Below are 20,681 nucleotides of genomic sequence, written 5' to 3'. Positions count from 1 at the left end.
ATAGCGTAGTTTAATTAGGACTCTGTTTTGATGATGTTAACTAAGTCTGGAGCAGAAAGCCAACTAAAACCAGAGAGAATCAGGAGGATGAAACATGGGAAGAAAGGTGAAGCGACTGAGGCATATTAACAAAGAGAGAACAGTAATCACAGCCCTTCAGAGGACGTATCCCATTGCACACTCTCTCTCTTTTGAATGTGCAATGTCTTGCTGCCACAACAATGTAGTCTTTCTCCACATTGTGCCGTTCATAGGGCTGAACATTCAAAGGGGGAGATTACAGGGCTGGTGCAGCTTCCATCTCTGCAATAAGTGAGAATGTGGAACACCAGCACTGAGACTTAGCAGTGTGCCAATCAATACCAGCGACTACAGTAACTATAATCACCATCCACACGAATGACATGTTTTCATGGCAGTGAGTTAATAATGTCACCACCTAGGAGGAGAGGGTAAAATATGTTCTGTTCCCCAGAACTTTAATGATGCCGCACAGCCATGGTTAGCCCATGTAGAATGTGTAGTGATAGCATAAATCCACATTTTGTATTCAGATGTGAGAATCTTTGAAGCTCTTTTAGTGTGTCCAACATAAACCAGACCACAGGGACATTTCAGCATAGACATGTGTGCTGCAGCAGTTTATGCAAGTGTACCGCCACCACAGCGGTGAAATAAAAAGCCTGATTGATTGTGCAACCTTTGGAAATGTTCATGTTGATGGGCTAATGTCTGAGATTAGACACCTGTGTGATAAAGTCATTCACGGCTCCACGGGGAACATTGTGCATTGAAGTCAGCTATTGTCGCAGGTCGAGCTCTGTTTGCACACAAGACCTCCATGTCATGCAGTCCCCAAATACATAAGGGCATAGATCACCATTTGGTTTCTGTTTCACCATTTTGTCTGTGATTTGTTAAATAGGGTCATTTCAGCTTCACCTTTGATCAAAGCAATCTTCCCCATATCCGTCTCTGACTGTGTTATTTCATTCATTTATAAAATGGCAACGTAATACTGTGTCTCATTGAGTGGGTCCACAGTTGAAAAATAAAATTACTCGGAAATGCAAGAAGGCCTTTGTGCTTTTCCTCCAAATAAATATATTGTAGGCTTTATACGTTTATGGTCTCTGGCATGTTAGTTATGTTGCAAAAAATATATAGTTTTACATTCAAAATATACAAATAAACTGATAAAACATGATGCATTGTTAGTTAAAACCCAACAGTGTATGGAGTATTAGACCATATCAGCATACCCCAGTGTTTTTCATGTTTTTTTTTAGAATATTTTAAAAATATTTCTACTACACATATTCCCTATACTGTATGCATTTTTTGCAAGGGAATCTGGGACTCCTTACTATTATTCCTTTAAATGTTAGGTAAAGGATTGATATTGAAAAAGAATAACTCTGATTTGGAGATTTGAAGAAATGTAAGTTCATTCTTGAAGTTGGAAATAGTTGTTTGAAAAAAACAAATCAAGGTCCACTTAATGGCTTTTTCCAGGGCTTTCATTTTTCATTGGAGGATGTAGTTTGCTGAGTTGTTGAAGCTCCCTTTTACGTCAACATAGATGAGATATCTTAAAATGAAAATGGATGATAGCTTAACAGCTGCACGTCTTAACAAAGTATCTCCATGACTGACAACTGCACAAACTTCTAATGAATCACCTGATGAAGACAGACAGACAACAATGTAACGCTCTAGGAAGTAAGTGGACTTACTTCAATATATGAGTGACTTATTTTGTATTTTGTATTTATCACTCTAGTATTAAAATGCATCTCCCTTTTTGTCTTGTGGGGATGGTTGGTTATTTATTTATTTACATTTTTTTCTGTACTTCGTGTCTTTTGTGATTCGTGTTTAGAGGACTTTTTCCACTACCACAGCATCCATTTCTTGTTAGCTGTAGTAACACCTGCGTAGCATTAGGTGGCAGCAGCGCGCAAGCTAATGCTACAATCCCCCCTCAGGAAAACATAAAGACGAAGAAGATTTGGCATCAACAGTGCACGACTAATAGCGGAGGTAACTGTACCTATTCAATGTTTGAATCCTACAGTTTAACGTTACCATAATTCTTGACTTTGAATAGAAATTGCATATCTCCAATTCATTGAAGTTATAATGTGTTAATTTATGCTATTGCGACAGTAGTTGCACAAGCGAATGTTAGCCGTTAGCCTTAGCGCCGTAGCTTAGCTAACCAGAAGCTATAGCGGGCTAAGCTGTCATTATTTTATGCGTGTGTGGGTGTATGTAGCTCTACAGAAGAGGCTTACTGCGTTGTGTGGCTTGATATTTCGCTATAAGATCGATTGCGTACTATTTTTAGCCTTCTATTACACTCGCGTCGAGTCTTCTGTCTCCTGCGCCTTACATTGCCTCATCTCTCTGCAGATTATTGTTTTTCTGGCCCAGATATTTAGCAGAGCCAAAACTGTGAAAATGGACACAAGAGCCTGGAGGAATCCATATCATGACTATGATGGAAACCCTGCGTCCACACAGGCGTTGTTTGACTGTCAAGGAAAGGTAATGTACAAAGGACGTATATTGCGTATGTGCATGCAATTAATTTGATTACAATACGTTAACTCTCATAATTTAACGTTTTCTGTGTCTTTTAGCTCACAGCAGAGTTTGCCCAGCGACTGAGCAGCAAGATCAGTGAGCTTTTAGCTGTCATGGAAAATGGCCTGAAGTCTGCTGACCCAAGAGATTGCACCAGTTACACCGGCTGGGCAGGTGAGAACACCATTACATGCGTGCATGAAAATGTTTTGATAATGCTTCGATTTTTCATACTGATCTAGTGGTGGGCAATATGACAATAAAGGTTACATTATTTTTTTTTTTTGCAGGCAGGTTCACGATCTTATCAATTCTTTTTCATGTTAGTTTTTAAGACTATTTAGCAAATTACTGAACAGTACAAACAAATGTCCCTATTTAAAAACTATAGTCCTACAAGGTAAGAGAACACCACATTTCATTCTCAAATTTAACACTTTAACTTTCTTTTCCAAATATTTATCATTACTTCTCAAAATCCATGATTTAGATTCTAGGGCTTGGTCGTAATGCTTTTTGTCCTTCGATTCTTTCATGATACTTGGGTGCCGATTCGATTTGTATTGCAATTTTTCATGTATTGCGATTCTAGAAGTATTGCAATTCTATAGCATTGAGTATTGCAATTTTCTTTTCTGTTTTTAACAAAAACAAAAGTTGAATAATACACTTCTACAGACAATATACCATAAGACATTTCTTAAAACAAATTGTTTTCTTAAAAGAATGCACATAACATGCATTTTTAAAGAAGTAATAACATGTACAACGGAGTGCATTTACGTTAACAGCTACATTTAGCCTAGCTGCCCTAGCATATTAAGATAAGAAGAAGGCCCACAGCACAAATAATCTAATAGATTCACTTTACAGCACTCACTTACTGTTAGTCCTGTTATTTCCATCTTCCAAAACTGTATGCCAAGTTAATTAGAGCACACAAGGCCAAATGCTACATAAGTTACCATATGAACGGCATTTAGTATTAAAAAGGAAATTTTTTTTTTTGACAGTCCGGTGAACACTGGCACGGTGCTGACTCAGTGCGCTGGGGTTACGTTACATAACTGCGTGCCATGTTGGCCGAGAAAGCTGAGTTTTCCAGTTCGCAGAGTCTACATTTGCCAGGTTGCATTTTGCATGAGCTACTGACGCCCCGCCCAAAAAAAAGTGTAGCCGAGGGTTAGGAGTTACGCCTATACTTATGCAGGTAATAAAAATGTATGCAGGTAATTTAAAAAAAAACAAAAAACCCTGAGGCTCCACAGTCCAAACCAGCATGAACCAAGAGTAGGGTTGGGCATCGTTTGGATTTTAACAATTCTGATTCCAATTGCGGTTCTTCCTTTCGATTCCGGTTCTTATCGATTCTCGATTCCGCTTACTGTGCTCCATGGCTGCATCACAACAAGCGCCTGGCCGCTACCGAAACCAAAACTTGCGCATGTTAAATTTGGAACCCATGATCAGATTTGAAACCAAATCCTCCAAACGATTCCAATAAAGAAACGATTCCAAGTAGGAATCGGTTCTCGATGCCCAGTCCTAACCAAGAGGACAACAGCTCCTTTATAATGTTCCACATTGTCCATGGCAGCCATTACAGCTTCACTACTTCCATTTTTACATTTCACAATAAAAGCCCAACTCAAGTTCACTCAGCATTTGCTAAAAGGCATCTTAACAAAAATGGCTTACAATAGCCTCGGGTGACATCAATTCTCACTCATCCTCTGCCCTCTCGGCCCTGCTGCTCTTGGTTGTCTTTTTCAGTTTGAGTTCCTGAAAAATATCTCCAGCACACTAACAACAACAACAACAACAACAACAACACACAACAAAAACTGCCCACGCAGCAGAATGATTCCGTTTCTGTTGGCATCAGAAGAGCAAAATGAGCAAAGGCACCACCAGTCTGTGTTTGTCCTTCAGCTCAGGTTCTGGAGGGTCCCCGCCGGCCACATCCTCCCTGCCGCAGCCTCGGCCTCTCTCTGCTGCATTTCTTCGGCCGTATACTCTGGCTCGAATAAATATGGCTGAATATCAGAGTCAGCCAAGACACTGTAAAATGTATCATCGTCCATAATATCATCAGCGCTCATATTTTTGGAATGCCATTTTTAGCTGTTGGAAACGCAGAGCGTTTGCAATACAGCTCAAGGGAAGAAAACAAGAAAGTTCTGTTTTTGAGCGCCATCCAGATCACGCCCCCTGGCTGCGTGGAGCCGAAATCCAAGCTGAATAGCCTGTAGTTCTTCCTTGCCTCCAACGACATCCCTGTCATGTCAATGGATGCAGGAAGATCAACACGTTTTGCCGCTGCAAACTTAGCGTTCTCCGTCAATATAGCACGCATTGAGGAATGTATTGCTTCAGTCGACTGCATTTGCCATCCACACTGATTAGAAATCCACATTAACCCTTGTGTTGTCTTCACTGTCGTCCATGAGCTTGTCATTCTGGGTCAAAATTGAAAAATGTGGGGTTTTTTTTTAATCTTTTTTGGTGTTTTTTTTTTTTTTTTTTAAAAACGTTTTTGTCCCTTTTCAACGCTTTTTTTTTAAATTCATGGACAATAAACCTAATAAAATGACAAAATACCTAATTTTTGAGTTTGAAAAAAGCAGATATGAATTATTTTGACTAATAGAATCGTTACGATCAGATGATGAGTGAATCACAGACTGGTTTATGTCAAAGTTCGGTCAGGATGCTGTTTTGAAACCATTTTATCATTTTGGGTTTTTTGTTTTTTTCCAATGCCATGAAATTAAATGAAACAACCAAAATTCAGTGGATGTAATCATTAATTTTACCTGCAAAGAACATGGATGTTTATGTTGTATAGGTTCCATACAACGTACATGCATGCATCCAAGTTATTTTGGGGGAAAATTTGGTTGTTAAGAAACCCATATTTATATAACCCATGTTTCTGATATAAAAAAAAAAACTTTGAAAACTGGTCAAATTTGACCCAAGGACAACACAAGGGTTAAAAAGTCGCACAATTTTTCCTTTTTTTTTAAAGAAATTATTGAAAATGTGAATCCATAATCAAAATACTTGCATTTTGTGTCAATTGATTAATTGACCTATTGTTTCAGCTCTACTTCGATTTCATATTATTTGCGTTTCAGTCGCTACTCTTTCGTTCTTCGGCGTTGTGCACATATTCCAAGATTAGGTTAGATTCTGTAGGTAACCAAATGTGCAGCCTTTCTTCAGTTACGGTTTGAAACGGCCAACTTTCCCGAGTCGGCTTCCAAAGTTTACAACAATAACGTGTATCCGTCTGTCCACAGGCATTGCTCTGCTCTACCTGCACCTCCACAACGTGTTCAGGGACACCTCCTTGCTTCAGAGAGCTCTGGAATATGTGAGCCGCAGTCTGAAGTGCTTGACCCGACGTCATGACGTCACCTTCCTATGTGGAGATGCAGGGCCCCTGGCTATCGCTGCTGTGGTCTACCATCGCCTGCAGAGGGTGCAAGAGACTGATGAGTGCATCAACAGGTCAGTCGGGAATACCTATATATGCCATATGGGTTTTTGTAGGTATTTGTTTAGATAGTTATGGTTTCTTAGGTATGTAATTCCATACTTTTTCCTTTTTGTTAATTTTTTTGCTTCTTATGTTTCGTATTACAGGCTTGTAATGAATTGATCCCGATCACATTGTGTCACATTTAAGAAAGAGTCTTCTTTGCCAGACATAGTATTCTGCAAACAGAGAAATCTATTAAATTTGGTGGTGGTTTTGCACTCTAGGTACTTATAATATGCAGTTTATGTAGTTTGCAAAGGTATTATTACTCGGCTAAATATGGACATATAGAGCTGCGCAGCTCTATATATTATATTTATTTAATATTTATAATATTAATAATAATTAATAATATTTATATTTAAATATTTTAATTTTTAGCTACAATTTTCTATATATAAAATATGATCACGCTTATAGATCAAATATATAATGCAACATACATTTCTTTTTTGCACCAGTGTATTTTCTTAAATATAGTTTCACTAGAAATAATGATGCTATTAGAGCATGCTATTTCATTTTTTCTTTTTGAACAATCGGTGTTGTTTTCCAGTGTAGTGAAATGCACTCACATGTCGCTGCAACAGTGTTTGGGAACATGCTGCTTAAACTAAATGCTTGTGATTGGTCAGACTGTTTATCTGTGGCCACTTGATTGGATGAACCAGAGCATTACTTCAAACACAATGGGTGAATATCGCTCCTGATCCAGAGGTAGGATTGTGCTCACATTTATTATACTATTATTTTTTTTGTACACCGTTATGGGTCATCATGGATAGTTCATTCACGATGTATGTGACATATGTGACATATCACAATAGTCGGTCACTCATGACACAAGGTCCTGCCGATTCATGAACACTGTGTCTTCTGTGCTACTCTCCCAGACTGCTGCAGTTTCACCAGAATGTGGTGAAAGGTGTAGGCGGGCTGCCTGATGAGCTGCTCTATGGGCGGATGGGTTACCTCTACTCCCTCGTCTTCATCAACCAGCAGCTTGGGCAAGACAGGATCCCACTGCAGTACATCCAGCAGGTATGGTTAGAAACGGGGCACAGTCTGACAGAAATTGCACTTCAAAAAGGACTTTTTTTTATTTTTTATTATTATTTATTTTTCTAAATCCCGGACTGGCCGACTGATCATCCATGACTTCTTAGGCAGTACTGTCCTTAATGGTACATACAAAGATCTTTATACAGTAACCATAGACAAAGAGGACATTGAACCAAATTGGATGAAAGAGTCGGGTGTAACTTCAAGAAAAAGACGTGATGTTAAAAACTTAAATTTAAACGTGAAACAGAATTATGGGAAGTATCACTTTTCAGGTTATCATCCTGCTTCTTCACCGTCTAGTTTGCTGCACCCCCCCCCACCCCCCCCACCCCAGCAGTCTTGATTTACTGCTGGCTGCTTATCTGCTCGCTCTTGTACAGGTTAGGTGTGTTTGTGAGGCGGGATGTGTTGTTTGCGTCCTCAGATCAGCGAGTCCGTGCTGGTGTCAGGCGAGCAGCTCAGCAGGAAGTTCAGGGTCCAGAACCACAGCCCTCTGATGTTCGAGTGGTACCAGGAGCAGTACGTCGGCGCCGCCCACGGCCTCGCAGGCATCTACTACTACCTCATGCAGGTAAAACTGCTCTCTGAACCTATAAAAACCTATCAACATGCCCATCCCGGGTTGTCAGAGCCCAAGATGACATTTTAAAATTGCTTATTTTGTCCGACCAACACTCCAAAAGCTAAGGATATTCAATTTACAATACGATATAAATCAAAGGAAAGAAGTAAACACTCACCATTGAGAAGCCAGAAGTGTATTTGGCAATTTTGCTTGATAGAGCACTCCAATTGTTGATGAATTTATTAAGTGACTTATAACTTTAATCAGCCCAGTGTGATATGATTATGATTGTGCCTATCAGGCTAGGTTAGGTGGGCTCAAAAGTTGATTTCAGACTTCTTCTTCTTTTTCTGTCAAACTACCAAAATTGCCCCACGTTTGATTCTTCCACCTCTTACTCCTTCACTCATCTGTAAACACGGTGCGATCTCTTCCCTCGCAGCCCGGCTTCGTCTGTGTGGAGGAGTACGTGCACAGGCTGGTGAAGCCCAGCGTCGACCACGTCTGCCGTCTGAAATTCCCCACAGGCAACTACCCTCCCTGTATCGGAGACGATCGCGACCTGCTGGTGCACTGGTGCCACGGATCCCCAGGGGTGGTCTACATGCTCCTGCAGGCATACAAGGTACGAAGGAGTTGGGAGTTCTGAGTTCTTTTGAAAAATGTGAGACGTTCACTATCTATCAGTTACCAAAGGTCATTCACGAGGTGCTTCTCATGTCGCTTAAATTGCCTCCTCGGGATAGCTCAGTTGATAGAACGGGCGTCCATATATAGAGGCTTACTCCTCGACGCAGTGGGCCTGGGTTCTACTCCGACCTGCGGCCCTTTGCTGCATGTCATTCCCCCCTCTCTCTCCCCTTTCATTTCTTCAGCTGTCCTGTCAATAAAGGCCTAAAAATGCCCAAAAAACTGGGAAGAAAAAGAAAGAAATTGCCTCCTCCACTTGCCTCCCTTCCTCGCGTCTTAGTCCCTCCCACCAAGGAGGCACGGGAGACGCGAGGAAATCATGGGAGTAGAGAGGAAACGAGCAAATGTGTTTTTAGAGGGACGAGACGTCCTTTCCTCTGAACCGTCACATGAATATGTCAGCTGTTTGGGCGGAGTTAGCAACTCCTTCAGCTGCACGGCTTCCGGGAAGGCTGCTCTCGTGCATCCTCGCCTATAGCTCCTCGATGATCCCTCCTCGATGCTCAGTCCTCAGGGCAGAAATTACAGCTTTGAGACGGCCTTCACCGAGGGGGGACAGAACAGCTTCCGGTTAAGCCGAGGAGGAGTCGAGGAGCTATCAAATAAGGGCCATGAGATGCAGCTATGGAGTCCAATCGTTTAGAGATTAAGAAGAGAGCAAGAAGAGAGCTCATCGACAGTCATGGGGCCATCTTGTGGTGAAGTTTAGTCAATTTCTGTTTTTAATCTCAAAGGCACTGTATTGTATGAAATGTATTTAGCTGCTTGAAATGTCAGGTGATTCATATGAATCACATCTCCACAAATATTGTTTTTTCCATTTCTTATTTTGAAGTAACAGTGACGTTTTGAACAAACATGCTAACACACCCTGAGGAAGGCTCAAGCCGACATGCGTCGGTGTATTTCTAATGTCTTGCCCATATTCATTAAAGGCCTTTTTTTTTTTTTTTTATATCACTTTTTTTTACATGATTTTGTCTGACTTTCTTGGTCATAATTCTTCATCCTTTTTGTGAAACATGCTTGATGCTTGATTAAGGTTATTTTGAACATGTTAAAAAGAAATGTAAAAGACAAATTAGAACATGTACATTTCAGAACAAGCAAGAAAACCAACAAAAACAAAATACTCGGCAAACGAGTACTTTTCAATGGATGTTGTAAATGATTCAAATAAGGATTTCCATGTTAAAAAAGGAGAACTTTTCTAGCCCTATCCCCTTTTTTGATCCTTAACATCAATCCTTACATTTTATTTTCACTTCCTTTTTTTTTTTTTCTCCCTTTGTCGCAGGCCTTCGGAGTACCCCAGTACCTGGAGGACGCCCTGCAGTGTGGCGAGGTGGTGTGGCATTGTGGCTTGCTGAAGAAGGGCTACGGGCTGTGTCACGGTGCGGCGGGAAACGCCTACACCTTCCTGGCCCTCTACCGGCTAACGCAGGATCCCAAGCACCTTTACAGAGCCTGCATGGTGAGAGCACATAACGTGATGTAATCCGTTTACATCATTCACACAGTGCAGCAGCCATTTGAGGGACCAAACGACTGCAAATATTAATCGTGGAATGCCCGCAGTGGATCCATCTTAATTAGTTTCCAAATACTTTGATGAATGCCTCACAGTTTTAGAGTGAGGAATAGGGCTCAACAGTGTGGTTCCGGAAGCAAAAATCACATTGATTTTTTCTCCTTAAGGATTTAGATTATTAGCCATAATGTCTAAACCATCAGAAGGCAGACTGACCCAGAGCTACGTGGTTGTGAAACGGAAGTTTCTGCTCCTGTAGGAGCTAGAAGGCTGCATGAAATCAACCCTCGTTTTAAGAAAAAACATGTTTTCTCCGCGATCTTATGGAGAAAAACTACAGTACCCCCAATCCTAAGCGTAACTGCAACGTCTCTGATTGGTCCAACTCGCTGTCGCCATAGAAACGTTTACCGTGCCCGCAAAACCGCGAACGGCTAGAGCGAGAGCTTCTGCTATTGAAGTCTATGGTATAGCTAAGTTTGTGTTATGTATATGTTTTATGCAACAAGCATACGGAACGCATGCCTCTTTGTTTTCACTTCTAGTATTGGTACTATGCCAAAATAACTCAAATAAATACATATTTGAGAGGATTGAAATATAGATTGATTGATTGATTAACTAAAGCCTATTGATTAAGACATACAATTTGAGCAAATCAATCAAGTTCTTCCACTGCCTCTACTGGTCTATGGATTTGAATGCTTCCTTACTCGTTCAGCTAATACTATAAAAGTTAATGTATGTACCGTATATAATGCCATAAGAAATAGGTCATTTTATTTAGATTTTTTAGATGTTGTCTTTCCTTGGCTTTCTCTGACTTTGACACTCTCTAAACTCCGCTCAAAAGGACTTCTGTAACCCCTCGCCCAGCCTTAAAATCGAAAATGATCCGAGAAGCGGAGGGCATGTGAGAGGCAGGGCCTTTTATGTTTCTTGACAATAGGTCGGTAGCTGTCGAGCGGGACTGGTAGCGAGCTCTCTTTGGATGGGCTCCAGGTGGCACGAGTCCCACGTGTACTGTCATTAATATGAATCTATTCATAGCGGATGGAAATGGACTCTTCAGATGTCCTGCTGAAGCTCTGTTTCAAGCTCCCAGTGCAACAATTCAATTAAATTTTATTTACAGTATCGAATCATAACAAGAGTTATCTGAAGACACTTTACAGATAGAGTAGGTCTAGACCACACTCTATAATTTACAACGACCCAGAAATTCCAGTGCAACAGAGCGACCTTGTGGTCATAATCCCATGGCTCGACAGATACTAAGATTTCACTGAGTGGAGCACAATTTTTTTTTTTTTTTTTTTTTTGCAGTTGTTGACATTGCTCGTTCTCCTGAGACTGTTCAGGTCCAGTCCACTGTTGTGATAGGAATGTTATTATGACACAGCCTGTCTCTCTGTCTCCCTCTGTCTCTCTCCAGTTTGCTGACTGGTGCATGAACTACGGCAAACATGGATGCCGAACACCTGACACTCCCTTCTCCCTTTTTGAAGGTAATGCAATATGTGATGACATGTCCCGCTTGCAAAAAACAAGAATCCTGTTCTTGTAATGCTTGGTTTGGCAAAAAACAAATACAGTTATGTATACATTTGTACATGTACAGGAAGCAAAACGACAAAAACAGTAGCCTGGTTGACACCAGACCCTTCTCAGTTGTAACTGAGAGTGGGTCTGGGGAAGGTTCATTAACAGCCCATTTCCAAAGGGGCGTTACCAACGGACGCCGCTCAAATGCCTCTGGGCGCAATTGGATAGTCCTTCAACCAATCAGACCAACGATCCGGGTGACGTAGCAGCTACAGCGGCATCAACGGGTTGCTGCGCTTTGGTGGCCGTCCTGTTGAATGTAAACAAAAAAGCTGCTTGCCATCGCTGCGCTATCGTCATCGTGTAAAGCCCGCCTCAACGGTTGTGATTGGTGCCTCGATTTGGAAAAATTGGAAATGGGCTTGAAATGCAAACTGACAAATCTAATTTGCCGGAAGTTCGTCAGGGTTTTCCCAGGCTACACAAACAGCCCTGCAATAAATACAAGTTTGCTTATTGTGTTCAGTTGTTGTTGCGATTGTCACAGCTAATGGGTCAACTTAAGGGTAAACTGTGAGGACGTCCTCAGTAGTTTTGTTGTTGATGTCCATCTGTATTGGTGGCCACTGGATCTCTCTCTCTCTCTCTGCTAATGCAGTCTTCCTGCATTTGGCACACTGAACGTCACCATACTGTTTGACACTTTCACAGTTGCAACATTGCATAATTTTGCACTTACTGATGCACCGTATTGTGTCTGTGACATTTTGGTACCGTAGCTGTAAACTCACCATGTCGCGTTGTGTTCACAGGCATGGCCGGCACCATCTACTTCTTGGCCGACATTCTGCAGCCAATGAAAGCGAGGTTCCCAGCCTTTGAGGTGTAAAAGTTTCTCCACAGGTAGTCCTCCCCCACCCACACTGTGGGCAAATATAACAAGGAGAAGACTCCACACTTTTTCCTCTCTGTCACACACACACACACACACACACACACACACACATGCATGAACACACTACATTCACAAACAACACGACATTGTGCCATGTTTTTCCTGCTCTTCTCTCCCGGGAACTTTACATGTTATTAACAGGATAAATCCTATACTCGCATCTCAACTACATAATTGTCTCAAAAGAAATGTCAAAGGTGAGAGCTTGCCTCGCTTTTTTGGTTCCTTTTTTTTTTTTTTTTTGTGTATAAATTAAATTCTTGCTTTAAAAACTGTGGCTGTTGCTCAGATTGTGACGTCTTTTGACAGTTTCAACAAAAAGGAAAGAAATTGATTTCATGGCTGTCAAAACATCAAATAAAATTGTGGTAAAACTAAATGGTGTTTTGTTAACCCTTAACAACTGTGTATTTCTATTATTCTGTAAAGCTTGACATGTTGATAAGGAAATGGATGCTTTGGTTTGCTATTCTGTTTTCTTTTTCAGAGTCAACAGCAAAGCTAGTAACAATGCACTAAATATAATGCAGTACCATGTGTTAGGGGATTAACCCCAGAGTGTAAACTGTTGCCTGTCCTTTGCACTGTCTGAGCAATAAATCATGTCTTTTTACAGCTGTCGCTCTGTAGTGAATTTCAGTGCCTCCTGCTTTTGTTTTGGTGAAAATGATGCAGCAAGGAAAAGCCACAAGGGGGCAGCAGAGAGTCTGCAACTAATATGTGACTGTGAATTAATGAATTAATAATGAATTAATATGTGACAATTGACCACCTGGCAAATTAAGTACATTCACCTTGTCACTTCATGAAAAGGTTATTTGACAGTCAAATGTTATGCTAATCAGGTTACATTTTCCATATTCAGTAGATGTATGGATACTGCTTACAATATGGTATTAAATGCCCATGATGTGATCTGCTTTGACCCTTGTGTTGACCTCGGGTCACATTGACCCGTTTCAAATTTTAGTTTTATATCAGAAAATATGGGACGTAGAAATAAGCGCTGAAGATGTGTAGAAGAAAAATTTAAAAATTTAAAACGTTGGAAAAAGCAAAAACAAACTGTTAAGAAAAGGTGTCAAAAACGGCGAAAGAAAAGTGTGTTTTTTTTTTTTCAAGGTTGACGGGAAGACAACACAAGCGTTAATTATGTAAGGACTGTCTTAACAGGAATGGGGAAGACGTACACCTGTCATTGTAAACGCTCGGGCTACATCTACACTGCTACGTTTTCATTTTTAAGCTGCGTTTTGAGACATAAAAACTAATCTCCTTCGACACAAAGAGTTTTAGCTCCAGCAGCAGAACCAATCTTGGTTCGTATTAACACGTCTGACGACGCATATCACATGACCATTCCCATACGCTGGCCATGCGCGCGCCAGTGCGAACAGGAAGCAGATTGTTTTGGAGCTACTCTGCGGTTCAAAATCATGGTTGTATAAGTTGAAAATACTTTGTAGAAAGAAAGACAATGGATGAGAAGTTTGATAAAACAAAACCGTTTTAAGGCATATAGCTTGCAAAAGAAGCCACAAAGGTGTCAAAAAATCCTCCGTCCCATCCTCCTCGGGCCACTTGGCTCGGGGTCTGGTCTCTATTCCAAATAAGGCTCATGTAACACTACTTCTGACCATGCGACGACACAATGCCACCACTCTTTTTTAAGCCCACTGCCCATGCTTCTTTTTGACATGACTCCAGCATGGGTCTTGGAGGGTTTGCTGTCAGAAGGGGGGGGGAGTTTTGAAGAGCAGGAGCGTTCCTTTTCTCCACCCCCTTTCTCCACAGAGCTGGCCCAGCGTAAGGAGAAACTGAACACCTACAGTAGGAATGGGGGTAAAAATAGAGCTCATCTGTCCATGGGCGTGGTCTCCTGGACATGTCTTTCACTGTGGTTTCACTCCGTCTCACAAATGGCCTCCAACTATTTTCTGTTATTCAGCTGCAGGACATAACCATTATGGTCTGACAGCATGTATACAGAAGCTATTCACACTGGTAGTGAGCTCCTCTAATCCTGTGCACGTTGCCTGTATGTGTATTTGCACTTGCTCTTCCTCTCAACTTTCGTTTGAAAAAAAGGTTTTCTTCCCAAACCAAATGCTCTCAGTTTGACATTTTTTTTAAGTTAGCATTTAAAGATTTCCGGTCCATAAAAGACACTCACTGTACACTGCACGAAATCAAGTACAGTCCTCCATTAATTATTGGGGGAAAAAAAACGTTTAAAACATCATACTGAATATACAGTGGCCATCCGAAGCTTGTGTAGCAAGTGCAGAGCTAGATATTTGGGATGTGGACTGCATCTCATACTACTTCAACCTTTTAACACAGTGAAAAGTTACGGGTCAGCATATGAATGTATACACAGATTAAAAGACATGCATCATTTTATGGGAAATGTTTTGCAGTTTTAACAAATAATTGGAAAATATGACCAGAAGCCCCATACTTCTGATAACAAATTTGAGTATTCATTTAATGCAGATGCCATAGACAATACAAGAATTATGTTTATAAGAAACATGGGGGAACAACAAAGTAGATAACAATTTTTAAAGAATTAACTTTCTGTTAGAATAAGAGTAATACACACATCACAAGTTCTTCAGTACTTTCAACAGAAAAAGCAAGCAGGGACCATCGCTTTTTATTTGGTTCCACAAAGTATAACAAAGTTGTCAATTTTCCCCATTTCTTTGATTTTGCAAGGGACTGTTGCCTAGAAAGATAGTTACTCCGGTGAATTTGTTTTATAGCACATGTTACTATTGTGTTTTATGCATCTACTGCATTAATAATACATTCGTTTTGATATTGGCATCAGCACCATGGAGAGCTCTGGTGGAGATGGAAAAGCGACTGCTCTCGGGTTATTTAACCTACATAGATTATGCAAGTCTTTACTTCTGGGTAACTTAACCAATTGTTATCGTTTTACAACCTCCATTTCACTCCAATGCATTATAGTGCTCAATGTAACTGCATTAACTTTGGGACGTCTGTATTACTTAAATATTGCAGATAATCTGGCGCATTGATTCTTTCATTTACGAGTTTCTAAGAAAAGGTAATGCATAAACCTCATGCAGTAGTGTTTTTGTGAAAGTATATGAAATTCAGTTCTTATGTGAACTGCCACTCAAAGTTGCCTTTTTTAACCCTTGTGTTGTCTTCTGGTCGTCCATGCACTTTTGTCCTTCTGGGTCAAAGTTAACACTTTTTTTGACCGTTTTTTAAATATTTTTGACACATTTTCTGACATTTTTGTCACTTTTTTTCCTCACTTTTTTCAATGTTTTTGTCACTTTTTTCCACATTTGCGATGCTATTTTTCACTAACACCAGCTTTTCATGGAATTCATGATCAATAAATCTCATTTATAGGAGATTATACCTAATTTTGAAATTATGAATGATTTTGACTAATAGTATGTCGGTGGAGAATCACAGATGTGTGTATGTTAAAGTTTAGTCAGGTTTTGAAACCATTTGAATTTTTTCAAATGCTATAAAATTGAATACCCACAATTCAATGAAAGTAGTAATCAAGTACTTGCAATTGTACTTAATTTCTTGAGTAATTTGGTTAAAAAGAAACCCATATCTCTGATATAGAAGTTTTGAGAATGGGTCAAATTTGACCCGAAGGCAACATGAGGGTTAAAACCTGCGTGAATGAAATCAACTTTCCAAACAGTTTTTTTGCCCTGCTGTTATTTAACCATAAGAGGAGGAGCACTCTCACTGTTTAAAAATACCACCTTGTAAAGGAGCTCTCTGGGCTTGGAGCCCCTGAAGTGGCCCACTACTGTAGGTAGATGAGTTTTCATTCTTCACACTGTCACGGTTCAACAGTGTATCCTCCAAAATAAGTCAACTTTAGATACCAAATCAATGAAAGCATTTTTTTCTTAATAGAAATAAGGATATATATATATATATATATTTTAAACAGTTTCATATCTTGAGACAAGATGCACGTTGACAGTTATTTGGCCTTCTAAAAATATCCCTGTCCCCTTCTAAAGGCCTGCTCCCACTGCAGAGGGCGCACAGCTCTCCTTTCCGTTTGCCCTAAGAAAGTTAAAGATGTTCCGACGTGTCATCTGATCCGCCCTATTAGCATACGTGACGTCTCACGCCCGGAATAAATAAGAGGGGGCTTTGACCATGGCTCAGGACCACTCTGTCTTGGGACTTCGGTTTGCTTCTCTGTCTTTCCGCTACTCCAGCTGCTACTCTCCAAAATGGTGTGTACATATTTGTGTTTTGGACCTTTTATGGTGGGGCGGTGCCATTGGAGACTTTTTTTTTTTTTTTTTTTTTTTCTACCAGGGAAAATTCTGTGTGACATTTGGATTTGGATACCATCTTTTCAAAATAAGCTCAAAATTGGGTCTAAATTGGCATCACTGAAATTGTGATAGGGAAGAGAAATCAAGATCATTTGTGAGAAAAAGGTTGAAAAAGGTTGTTACTTTGGGCCCAGGACAACTGATTTAAAATACATCCATATATCCAAATGCCAATAATACAGATATCTAGAATTTCACCATGCATCACATGTATTTAGTCCAGTTTTTGCCAGTTTACAGAAATAAATTCTTACATTTAGCATTGGTAGTAAATCTTAAAATAAACTGGATTTTGTATGTTCAACTTCTATACTCATTTCGCTATTTGTATGCATTCATAAATGTTCCTTCTTGTTTGTGTATATTTGCATTTTTGTGTATTTTCAGGCAACGGAATTCACACCCGACCAGATTGAGGGTAAGTGAAGAAACAGCGAGATCCATCCTCATCCAAATAACTTGGCATGTGAAAAATGGGTTGTGAGAATACTGCTCTCTCATAATCATGCAGGGTGACAGTTACTAGATTAAGCCCCCCCCAAAAAATGTAAAAAAAAATGTATCTTCCACAGCTCAGTTTGTCATTTTTGTAGTGAGAGATTTTTTTTTTTCACAATAAACAAACTTATTGAATCTTTTAGGCCAAACTAACTCCTAAAAGTTATAAGAAGGGATGAAGAAAGTTACATACTAAAGACCGCCATAGCACATGCTATTCCACGAACTTGTCCAGTTGGCAAGGAGAATTTGAGATGCGTCTATTCTAAGCCGACGTAGCCCAGTCTTGTGTCCCTTACACAGCAGAGGTGTTAATCCCCAGGTCAAGGTTTAAGATGCACGCCTGGCAGCATCCTGTTACACAAGTACATTCAAACTGCGATCTCATAGCACCATCCCCAACTTTTTTTTTTCAATTCTGAAAGATGTGTCCTCTATAAACATTACCGTATGTTGCGTGGAAGACATCTGTTGTAGCTCTGTCAATGGGGGGAGGACAGGTCTACATAATGTTCTAATATATTCCTTTTAGAAGTGATAGATAGTAGTAATTTCCCAGTAGTTTGTCTTAGAGTTAGAGGGCCAACGTGCTTTGTGTCAAGTTAATAGGTATGTATTAATGCCACAAGCTTTGCACCCAAAAAAAGGAAAGAAGTGCTGCTTCTGCACATTCTGGTACATTTATACCACAGTGGAATACATTCAGGACATGCAAGACAAAGTGTTGATTACAACACAGTCAGCATTCTTATGTTCAACTCGAGCAGGGCCATTGGGCCATGACTCTATATGGCGTTTCATGGGGTGTATCAGTTTGCTCCCTAAATGCCTCCCAAATGCAAGCGGAGGCAGGAATGGAGAGGGGTCAGAAGTGTGGGGGGGGGGAGGGAGGTGTAGGGTACAGCTGTTCCTGCTGCTGCTGTTCAGAACATGAATCTATCAAAAAGGTCACTTTGAGTTGGCTTCCCGGTAGGATTCATAGAGATAGCCAACCTTTGTTTAGGCCCCACTCTGTACCTTCCTTCTCTCTGCTTGGGTACAGCTGTCGCTTCCAGTTATCTGGGAACAATGACGAAAGTATGTGGCTTCTGCTGCCGCTGATCCTCCGACACAGTGTGGTGCCACACAGCTGCCATAGCTGACTAAGAACCCTGTACAATTAAGAATAGAAAACCCAAAGGCGATGGATCTACACAAAAAGAGAACATTGATGTCTTAACAGACAAATCAACATAAAAAGGATTACACTATTTTGCCATTTAGGTTTTTTTTTTTCCAAAGCCCCTTATGCTACCATAGGCCCATTTCCAGTGTATTGGGAGGACATCATTTATTTGTTTGTTTCTTTTGACCAACTTGTGTCATTACTTTGGAACTCAAAGTTCTCTCTTCGCTCTCTTGGCCAGACTTCAAGGAGTCTTTCGGCCTCTTCGACAGAGTCGGTGACAACCAGGTGGCCTACAACCAGGTGGCCGACATCATGCGCGCTCTGGGCCAGAACCCAACCAACAAGGACGTTGCAAAGATTCTGGGCAACCCAACCCCCGATGGTGAGTTGCGAAATGCAGACAATCATTCACAAAGCTTATAGACTTAAAAGACAATTCTGATATAAAGGTGAATGCTAAAATATAGCCTACTGTAATAGTAGCACAAGAAGAGAGTCTTCAAGTAGGTAGAACTCACCTAAGCGTAGATTTAAGGCTGTGGTCAACAGCTGGTTTTCTGTGACGCTGAAACATTGAATGAAAGCAGTCTAAACACAAACGCGTGGTCTGTGCTGACTTATGATGTCGTTCATGTGACATTTTTTTTTTTTTTAAAGACATGGCCAACAAGAGGATCAACTTTGATGCCTTCCTGCCCATGCTGAAGCAGGTTGACGCCGCACCAAAGGGTAGCTATGAAGACTACGTTGAGGGTCTGCGCGTCTTCGACAAAGAGGGCAACGGCACAGTCATGGGCGCTGAGCTGCGTATCGTGCTGTCCACCCTGGGTGAGTCTCAAGTTCCCCAAATATAGAAGCACACAAATATAGTCTGCTTGGCGCGTGCAGTATGTGAGCATGTGTGTGAAATGGAGAGTGACATGGATCCTTGTGCGTCTACAGGAGAGAAGATGACTGAGGCAGAGATTGAGGCCCTTATGACCGGCCAGGAGGACGAGAACGGCAGTATTCACTATGAGGGTAAGCTTTGATTTCCCAGCATTCAGTGTCTTTTTTTTAAATTATATATATATATTTATATTATGCCAAATATTTAAACGTGGGTTTGTCTTTCTCCAGCTTTCGTCAAGCACATCATGTCTGTGTAAGAGGCCAGCAGTAGGAGTGCTAAAGAAACTGTAGGTCACCTACAGACAGCCTGACAGTGTTCTAAACATCTACACTGTACCAAAGACCAACCAAGGAAAGACAAGGACTATGTACAAGGGATGTTGAAGCAAACCCATCTTGTTGTTTATTTTGTTTTCCTTTCCATTTCGTCCCAAACCCTCCTCTCTCGGGACATCACCATCAACTCTCCATTGCATACCACCAATCACATGGCCTCTACTCCACCCGGGGCGCGTCTCCACTTGCCGCATGGGGTGAGGAACGGGGGAGAAGGGGTGACCGCTCATCAAGTGAGGGTAGATCCCTCCACTCCCACCGCCACCTCATTCAGTCACGCCATCACTGGCCCAGCAGTGCCAAAGGTGCTGGAGAATGGTCGTGGATAGACGGCCAAAAGTCTCCCACTTCCCTGAAAAGTTTTGTTTATCGTCACTGTTCATTTCAGAATAAACTTTTCCAACGTACATCCAATACGGGTTGATTGTTGATCTTTTTTATTTCCCACATACATACAGTTGTAGCTATGCTTTAGTATAGGGCAACAGTACAGTGTAGATGTATGACTTTTCAAAGACAAAAGTCCGTTCATCCTCCCACAAATAAGAACTTGAGGGCATAATAATTGTATTTACACAGTAAACATACAGGTGTGTACTGTAGGTGTGTACAGTACACAAATAGACAGATACAAACAAGGAGAACAAAGACAGTTGAAGTTAAGCTGTTTCTGTTACAATACAAATAGTCAAAAAGCAATATATACATGTGTATATATATATATATATATATATATATATACAGTATGAGGTGGTTGGTTATGTACAGTATATGTATGTCTATATATAGAGTATAGGGTATGCAGGATTTATATTTGAGAGTGATGGATGATATGTCACCCAGCCTAAAAACAGCAGATTGCTCCCTTACTGCACCGCAGAGGAATGCTGACACCTGTGAGGGAAGACGGTGTTGGGGATTTCCTCCTATGTGT

The 20,681-nt window shown here is 40.8% G+C and overlaps 2 protein-coding genes across 2 annotated transcripts; both read left to right on the top strand.

Annotated features, from left to right (window-relative positions):
• Nucleotides 1–1,800: 1,800 nt before the first annotated feature.
• On the top strand, nt 1,801–13,105 carry lancl1 (LanC antibiotic synthetase component C-like 1 (bacterial)). The gene is made up of 10 exons (XM_031291673.2): nt 1,801–2,043; nt 2,416–2,550; nt 2,646–2,763; nt 5,895–6,105; nt 7,030–7,177; nt 7,626–7,772; nt 8,209–8,391; nt 9,754–9,930; nt 11,423–11,495; nt 12,345–13,105. The coding sequence occupies exons 2-10, from the start codon at nt 2,464–2,466 to the stop codon at nt 12,419–12,421; spliced, it is 1,221 nt and encodes a 406-aa protein (XP_031147533.1). The 5' UTR covers nt 1,801–2,043; nt 2,416–2,463; the 3' UTR covers nt 12,422–13,105.
• A 3,549-nt stretch (nt 13,106–16,654) lies between these two features.
• LOC116044471 (myosin light chain 3, skeletal muscle isoform-like) lies at nt 16,655–20,161 on the top strand. The gene is given in 7 exon segments (XM_031291674.1): nt 16,655–16,700; nt 16,703–16,749; nt 17,242–17,272; nt 18,759–18,902; nt 19,178–19,348; nt 19,463–19,540; nt 19,640–20,161. Coding segments are annotated over 7 exon segments (531 nt in total). The 5' UTR covers nt 16,655–16,669; the 3' UTR covers nt 19,669–20,161.
• Nucleotides 20,162–20,681: the final 520 nt, after the last annotated feature.

Source organism: Sander lucioperca, chromosome 24 (assembly GCF_008315115.2).
Source record: "Sander lucioperca isolate FBNREF2018 chromosome 24, SLUC_FBN_1.2, whole genome shotgun sequence".
In the NCBI taxonomy this organism is placed as follows: domain Eukaryota; kingdom Metazoa; phylum Chordata; class Actinopteri; order Perciformes; family Percidae; genus Sander; species Sander lucioperca.
The sequence above is the reverse complement of the archived record's forward strand: the minus strand, read 5'-3'. Positions and strand labels throughout refer to the sequence as shown.